General features: G+C 47.4%; 1 protein-coding gene across 3 annotated transcripts; it reads right to left on the bottom strand.

Moving 5' to 3' along the window:
• Positions 1–916: 916 nt before the first annotated feature.
• Positions 917–4,883, bottom strand: LOC127033327 (zinc finger protein 239-like). 3 transcript variants are annotated; one of them, XM_050921339.1, is made up of 3 exons: positions 4,794–4,883; positions 3,356–3,662; positions 917–3,271 (listed from the first exon to the last, which is right to left on the bottom strand). In XM_050921339.1, exons 1-3 carry the CDS (start codon positions 4,825–4,827, stop codon positions 2,551–2,553), a joined length of 1,062 nt encoding a protein of 353 aa, XP_050777296.1. In that variant the 5' UTR covers positions 4,828–4,883; the 3' UTR covers positions 917–2,550. The 3 variants fall into 3 exon arrangements, with proteins under 3 accessions (XP_050777296.1, XP_050777294.1, XP_050777295.1); XM_050921338.1 differs by having other exon boundaries at positions 919–2,184; positions 2,544–3,662; XM_050921337.1 differs by having other exon boundaries at positions 918–3,662.
• Positions 4,884–7,755: the final 2,872 nt, after the last annotated feature.

The following is a 7,755-nucleotide window of genomic DNA, read 5'->3' on the forward strand; positions in this document are numbered from 1 at the left end:
GAGGGTTGAAAAAGGTGCCTTGCAATGAGAGATGTTACAAACTCAACCCACTTATCTTAAAATGGGCAGGTGAGTTGATTTGGGTACCTTTGGGTAGAGAAAATGCTGGATGCTAAAGGGCTCATTAATGTAGAGGGGAAATTACAGCAAGAACAAATGCCTGGAAGTTGAAGCCAGACAAATCCAAACTGGATGTAAGGGACACATTTTTATCAGTGAAGATAATTAATCATTGGGACAAAGGCCCAAGGAAATGGTGGAGTCCCCATCTCTTCACATCAAGACTTGAGGCCTTTCAGCTAAGGATAGATCAGTGGTTGAGCCTCGGCCTGCTAAACCCAGAGTTGTGAGCTCAATCCTTGAGGGGGACCACTTAGGGATCTGGGGCAAAATCAGTACTTGTCCTGCTAGTGAAGGCAGGGGGCTGGACTTGATGACCCTTTGAGGTCCCTTCCAGCTCTATGAGGGAGATAGGAAGGCATATCTCCATGTTATTAGCCTCAACATAGAAGTATCCAGGTGCAATTATCTGAGCTGTGTTATATAGGAGCTCACATAAATGGTCCCTTCTGGCCAACACCAACTCTATGACTGTCATGCCTTACACCTAGCATGGGCCCCCTTGAAGCGGTGAATCAGAAGGCTTGCACCATTGGGAGGAGTTCTAGGAGGTGGTGTGTTTAAACTATGGTGGATTTTAGGGGGTCGCCACTGAGTCTGGGAGATGGGCAGTTGGACTGTGTCGTTACAATTCTCAGAAGATGGTGGTAGATAGGAGGCAGGTGAACAGGAAATGACAGACAGAGGGGATTTTCCCTTGTAGAAAAGGGATGCCACAGACACATAGATTTGGCAGTTCCGGGATGTGCTGCCTGTGGCGCTCAGGGCTGGGGAAAGAACCCTAAAAGAAAATTCCCAGGTGGACTCCACATCCGTTAAAGGCCATTTTTACTCAAGATTCAAGACAAAGGACTCAGAGTTTGAGAAATTAAATTCCACTTTATTCTTTCCAAGCCAGAAATACAAGCTAAAAATCTCCTCCCCACACCCAGTAACCTCAGCTCAAAGCATTTCGGCCCCAGCCCAGCAAGGCACTGCTCCCACCTCCCGCAGGCATCAGCAACGTTGTACAGTGGGCAGAAAAAATGCAGAGGATCCATTAGAGATGCCAGGATTCAGTCACAGGGAAGCAAACGCTGTGAGAGCAGGAAAGCCAGGGAGCTCGGGTTAATGGGAGCCAGAGAAGGGTGCGTCATCTCCAATCCCGGCTGAGGGGGTTATACCCCAGGGATGTCCTTGGCGTGCATGTAGTGAGCGTGACAGAGAGAGTCTCTGTTAAGGATGCTGTGGAGGGGGGTAGCAGTGACCATCTTGGTTCACAGACTCCCCACTGCCTTTCAGTCGCAGTGATGGACGTCAGCTGGCCTCAGTGCCGGCCAGGCCTGTTGACTTCCCCAGTTTCCTTCCTATCTCTGCTCAGTCTTGTCTTCCCAGGAATCACTGGTAGACCCAGCAACTCCACAAGCAGCATCATTTGTAGCTCTTTGGGATTCAGGGACAGTTTCACCCAGTGATCACAGGCTAGTTCCTGTCTCTCTCCGGCTCCAGTGCAGCAAGTTAACAATTCTCAGCCTCGGCTGTCTGGCTCTCCAGAGAAAACCCTGCAGTTTCCCAGCCCCTTATCTCTCTCCCGACCTATCTTCCATCACTGCAGGGATCCAGCAGGAACTTCCTTCCCTATTTCAGTCTCTGCCTCTCCGCCTGCAACTCTTGCACTGGCCCCATCGGTGTTTGTGCTCATGGTGGCGTATAATAATCATTGTTCAAATAACACTAAGATCTCATGGCAAAGGTTCGGAAAATGGTACAAATAAAGGAAGAGCGTTCTGGCACGTGGTCATTTGTCTTTTGGAGTCCTCACTAAATCTACATGATGTCCTGCAAAACAAAACTAATATCCTACTAGGGGACCAAATGGCCTTCAGCAAATAGAGAACAAGCCACAATACAGCATGGACTATAAGAAACTTTCAGGTTCATATATAGTGAGATCCCAGAGCATGTTCCAGTTGATTCAAAATCAAGAGAACAGACTTACCCACACACTCCTCTTAACTATCAACACCTGCTTCATTCGGCACCTTCTTATATTGTCATGATGGTTACAAAAGTTTTAACACCGTCCTAATGCAAAGAGAAAACCCAAATTCCCATCTGATGGAAACTGGAATTTAAGCTCAGAACGATCACAGACTGTGGGGGATTCATCTGAATTCTCCCTCCAGTTTTGCAACATTTTGACCCGCAGCCCTCCCGAGTCTGACTTAGCATGAAAGAAATCAAAGATATATGCAGGGGAATTGGATTTTTTTAAATAAACTGTGACCAGCCCCAGTGATGGAATTGATAGAATTCCTCTCCTGTGAGGAGTTTCTAATGTCAATTCCACTCTAAGCTTTTTCCATGTTAAAGATATTTAAGAGGTTTATTCCCTGTACAACTTTCCTGATGTGTGATACAAGCTGACCCCAGCTGAAGCTTACCCCACATTCAAGGTTTCTTTCCTCTGTGGATTCTCTGATGTCCAATATGAGTTGACTTCCGACTGAAACTTTTCCCACAGTCGAGGCATTTATAGGGTCTCTCTCCTGTATGCATTCTTTGATGTTTAATAAGGGCTGTGTTGTCAATGAACCTTTTCCCACAGTCCAGGCACTTATATGGTCTCTCTCCTGTGTGAGTTCTTTGATGGGAAATTAGATTTGAGTTCCAGCTGAATGTTTTCCCACACTCGAGGCATTTATAGGGTTTCTCTCCTGTATGTGTTCGCTGATGTGAAATTAGGTATGAGCTCTGATTGAAACTTTTCCCACACTCCAGGCACTTATAGGGTTTATCTCCCGTGTGAGCACTCTGATGTGAAATAAGATCTGAGCTCAGAACAAAGCTTTTCCCACAGTCCAGACATTTATAGGGTTTCTCACCTGTGTGGGTTCTCTCGTGCCTAATAAGATCTGAGCTCTGAATGAAGCTTTTCCCACATTCCAGGCATTTATAAGGTTGTTCGCCTGTGTGGGTTCTCTGATGCCTAATAAGGTTTGAACCCTGATTGAAACCTTTCCCACAGTCAAGGCATTTATAGGGTTTCTCCCCTGTGTGGATCCTCTGATGGGAAATAAGGTTTGCAGTATGACTGAAACCTTTCCCACAGACAAGGCACTTATAGGGTTTCTCTCCTGTGTGGATCCTCTGATGGGAAATAAGATTTGAGCTCTGACTGAAAACTTTCCCACAGACAAGGCACTTGTAAGGCTTCTCTCCAGTGTGGACCTTCTGATGTGAAATAAGATGTGACCGCCGAATAAAGATTTTCCCACACTCGCTGCATGTGTTTTTTTTCTCTTCTCTGGGCATTCTCTGTTGGGCCGTGGTTTCCTTGAGGTCCTTGCAACCTCCACCATCATTTATGGGTTCACGTGTTTTCTTCCCTGGGTTGCATCCCAGCAATCTCTCTGATCTGCGCTGAGTTCCACAAGGCTTTCCTCGTTTACGATCCTGGTAAAAATTCCCCTCAGTTCTTCCCAATACTGTTCCCTGCAGATCCACGTCCTCACAATTTTCCCGCTGTGGATTCTCCTTCTCATTCACCAGCCCAGCACCCCCTGGAATACAGAAAGAGAATCCAGACAGGAGTCATCCCCGATGCTGGGGAGAAAGGAATGAAAGAGGAACAGCAAAGAGGGGAAACACAACACAACAACCGTTGGGGTGACTGAGAAAGGGAACATTTACTAATCCCTCTGTAATTTTTCCTTCTTTGAAGTGGGTCCCTGGTGCTCCATAATCCATTAAAACTGGGATATTCCTTCTCATTGTCCAAGTATAAAGGAGTGTCTTTCTTTTACACTCTCTCTCTCTCACTCACTCTAGCTTCACACTGCACTGCACCAGGTACAACAACGGCACCACAGGGTGAAGCCAGGAAGAGAGGTTTTAAAAATAAATTAAAGAAAAAATGGAGCCTCCATGCTTGGAAGAAATAACCTAGTTCCAACAGACAACACAGAGCACCAGGGACACACAAAAGAGATACTGGATTCTGCCTCCACATCCCTTCCAAACACCCAGGGGATCATAAAGTCTGGGGGCGGGGAGCAGCTGCCAGATCTCAGTCAGCGTGTGAGTGGGTAACATCTGCCCCAAAAATGGAGCTAGTCCCAGGAAGGGAGGGGAAGAGACAAGAATGAATACAGAGAGGACAAGACGATGCTTCTGCCACCTCAGAGGATGCAGGATAGAGATGAATTAGGTCTCCCTTGTGTTTCCAAATCTCTTATCCCATGGCTGAGGGAGTGGGGCTCAAAGTCTGTCAAATGGGCTGTGGGGAGTATGGGTTCACTCCCCTGAAACTGAAGGGTCTGTCTGCACAGCTGCTGGGAGGTGTGATCACCAGCTTGGTAGACAGACAAGCACTAGTGTCTGACAACAGCAATGTGGCTGGCCATGGCCGCACGGGCTGTGGCTCGGATTAGCCACCTGAGTACAATCCTGCCCTGCCCCGGGCATGTCCTCAGGTGACTAGCGCTAGCCGCTATCTGTGTTGCTATTTTTAGGCACTAGCTCTAGCAGAACTAGTGCATGTAAATCCCCGAGCTGGGAATCCCACCTCCCAGATGCTGTGTGGACGTAACCTAAGGGACTTGGGAAGAACCTGAGCAGAAGCCAAACTGGCCACATCATAGATCTCCCCACTCAATAAGCTTCTAATAACCATGGAGATGGGAATCCCTTACCCAGCGAGGTCACCATCTCATAATTCTCTTGCATGATGTCCCTGTAGAGGGCTCTCTGAGTGGGGTCCAGCAGAGCCTCCTGTCCCTGGGTGAAATACACAGCCACCTCCTCAGTCACCGGCCCCTGAAACAATAAGAGTCCCCCACTCAGCACCTGCTGCTCCAGCTACAAGACCGCTATTCATGGGGGAGGAGGGCCGACAAAATGGAAGCTCTGAGGGTTGGGGAGGGAAAGGGTAGCAGAATCCCACTCTCACCCTGCTCAGACCAGCCAGGAGGCTTCAGGAGGGGAGAAAGAGAGAGCTCCTTGTCCCGCCCAGCGGATGGAGGATGGCAGGGGCCTTCCCATTTATCTCACACCTATTAGCTAGAGGCTTATACAGGTTGCAGGCTTTGAGGCTGTGACAAAGCAGGGCATTTTCCTAAATGTTTTGTATGAACACTGTGTGTGTGCCTCAGTTTCCCCTGCCTGTTGCAAGGGTGTCTGATCTTCTCAGCCAACCCTAGGGGGCCAGGTGTGACTGTCGTCTAGCTGCTCAGTCCCAAGCAATGGATGGACATTTTGTAAATTAGAAATGGAAGGCTGGGGGGGCGGGGTAGTGGGGAGGCACCCACTGCAAGAAGCCAGCCAGTTGTGACAAGTTTGAGAATAAAGAGGAGGTGGAGGCCGGGTGACCAAAGGATGGAGAGGGAGCAACTGGGCCTGACTGAGGGTGGGCTGTTACTCTCCTTTTTTGGGTCGGGGGGGGGGGGGGGAAGAATCAGAACTGTGGGCTCTGGCTTTGCTGTAACTTCTTGTGTTCTGAAGTAACAAAGAACTTTTCCACGCTGCATTCCAGAGAACTAAAATAAACCCGTCTGTTTTACAGCGCTGGGCTGGGAGTCACTGTGGAAGTTGAGGGTGCAGGACTCCCCTTTTAGGGGGGTGTAAGGTTTTCCCCCAGGTGGGCTCGCTGCGGGAGCTCCTGGTGTGGAACAGGGGCGCTGAAGCCAAGCAGGAAGTGGGTGTGTGCCCGGGGGGTGGGGGGGTGGAGAGACACACAGCAGAGGGTCCTGCCTGGGTTTGATTCAGAGTTGTTCCAGAACCGGTGACAGTTCCTCCCGACAGCTGGGTGTGAGAGGATGGTGCAACTCTGCTGGGTGCCCCCTTCAAATTTCACAGCAGCCTCTGGCTAGCGGGTTCAGGTGCCAGCACTGGGAGTTTGGTTTGTTTTCCCAGCCCTGCCCAGTGCGTTTCTTTCCTGTTCCACAAATGGGGGAATCTGCATCCCCCCAAAGGGCCTGTTCTGAACATTATGCCACAGACTGAACATGTCCCAGCAGGTTTTCCCGACTCTGTCACCACCTCCCTCGTCCTGCGTATTTCCTGCTCCAGCCCTTCTAACACAAACCCACCAGCAGACCCCTGAAACTCCCCTCTCTGAACGGGTTTCCCGTCCCCCTGCAGGATGTGTTGTAGTCACTGGGATCGGGCAGCCCTACCCCGGTGGGGAGCTCCATTTTCAGACAGAGAGTGAAAATTCATACAAAAGTTACAACCACCGATAACAACAAATGTTGCTAGGAAAAGATACACAAAGGAGATAGGCTGAGTCAGCCCAAACAAGAAAGGTCTAAATAGACATGGGAGGAGTGGGTCTGAAACCTGGTCTCCTAAAATCCAAGTGAACGCCCTGCCCCAGGGCTGAAGTCAGTCTCCCTCTCTCTCACCCAACACTTACGCAACCATTTATACATAGCCCTATGCACCAAACTCCAGGAGAGGGTTCAGGGCTAGGAATCACTCAGCAGAGATAGCCATCTAAGTCCCTTTGAGGGCAGGGACATATGACCCACCCCTCTCCGCAGCGTTTCCCATGGGCTAGCTCCCCAGTCAGCATGCTGTTTTGTGGATTCCATTTTTAAGTGCTTGGCTCTATCCCGGTATAATATAGAGAGCCTGGGAACCTAAATCAGGATTGTGGCTTCACACCTAAAAGTAATGCTTAAGTCTCTGTATGTCTAGCGCTCAGTGATTTCCCTTTGATCATTGGGGATTTAATCTCCCACCCGCCCACTCTCCATTTGGTGTCACAGATTTTTAAAGCCAGAAGGGGAAGAGACCATTGAATTTAGAAAATCTAGTCTGACCTCCTGAACTCAAGAATTGGAGAATCCACTGCTTCCCATAATAGTTTTTTTTTCCAGTAGTTAATCACCCTAAATTTCCATTTGAATTTCTCTGGCTTTCAGACATTCTTTCTCCTTATGTTTCTCTCTGCTAGATTCAAGCTTTTCGAACCTGATATTTTCTTTTCATAACCAAATCAATGACTCAGCTCAATATTTCTCCTTCAAAACTGAGGAGATCTCATCTAATTTAAAAATTAGAATGCAAATGTCAGTGAATTTTGAGATTTTATATTACTATTCAACAACTGAGACAGAAAATTAGGGAACTATGAGAGGATTCACATGCCAGCTAATTAGAAGAGAGAAGGCAAAATCTTTTTTTTTTCTTCTTAATAGTGGTTATTTAGAGAAATAAGTAAGCACATTTATACAGATAACATATTAGTCTATAAACAGAGAAACTGAACACATTTTGAGGGGATTTTATATCAAAATTTGGCAAGTGAGAAAAGAGAAAAAACAGCAGTGGGGTTCCAAAGCAATAGTTTTCTAATGGAGAGAAAACGGGCTAGATTAGTGGTGATCGTATTGCTATATTTACATATAGGCTTGACAGAATTTGATTTTTTTTTAAATCATTTCAATGGATAATATCAATGTTTGCAAGGATTTATCTTTGATTTTTTTTTTATTTGAATTTTCACAGTCCCGGGAAACTATGGAGTGGGCCAGACAATAATTATTTCATGACTGTAGACACTGGGACTCAAAAAGTTAAAGCTTTATAACCATTAATACACAAATGGTCAGCATCACATGTCAAAATATGCCCCCTCCCCTCTATAAATCC

This window comes from Gopherus flavomarginatus, chromosome 12 (assembly GCF_025201925.1).
Source record: "Gopherus flavomarginatus isolate rGopFla2 chromosome 12, rGopFla2.mat.asm, whole genome shotgun sequence".
Taxonomy (NCBI): domain Eukaryota; kingdom Metazoa; phylum Chordata; order Testudines; family Testudinidae; genus Gopherus; species Gopherus flavomarginatus.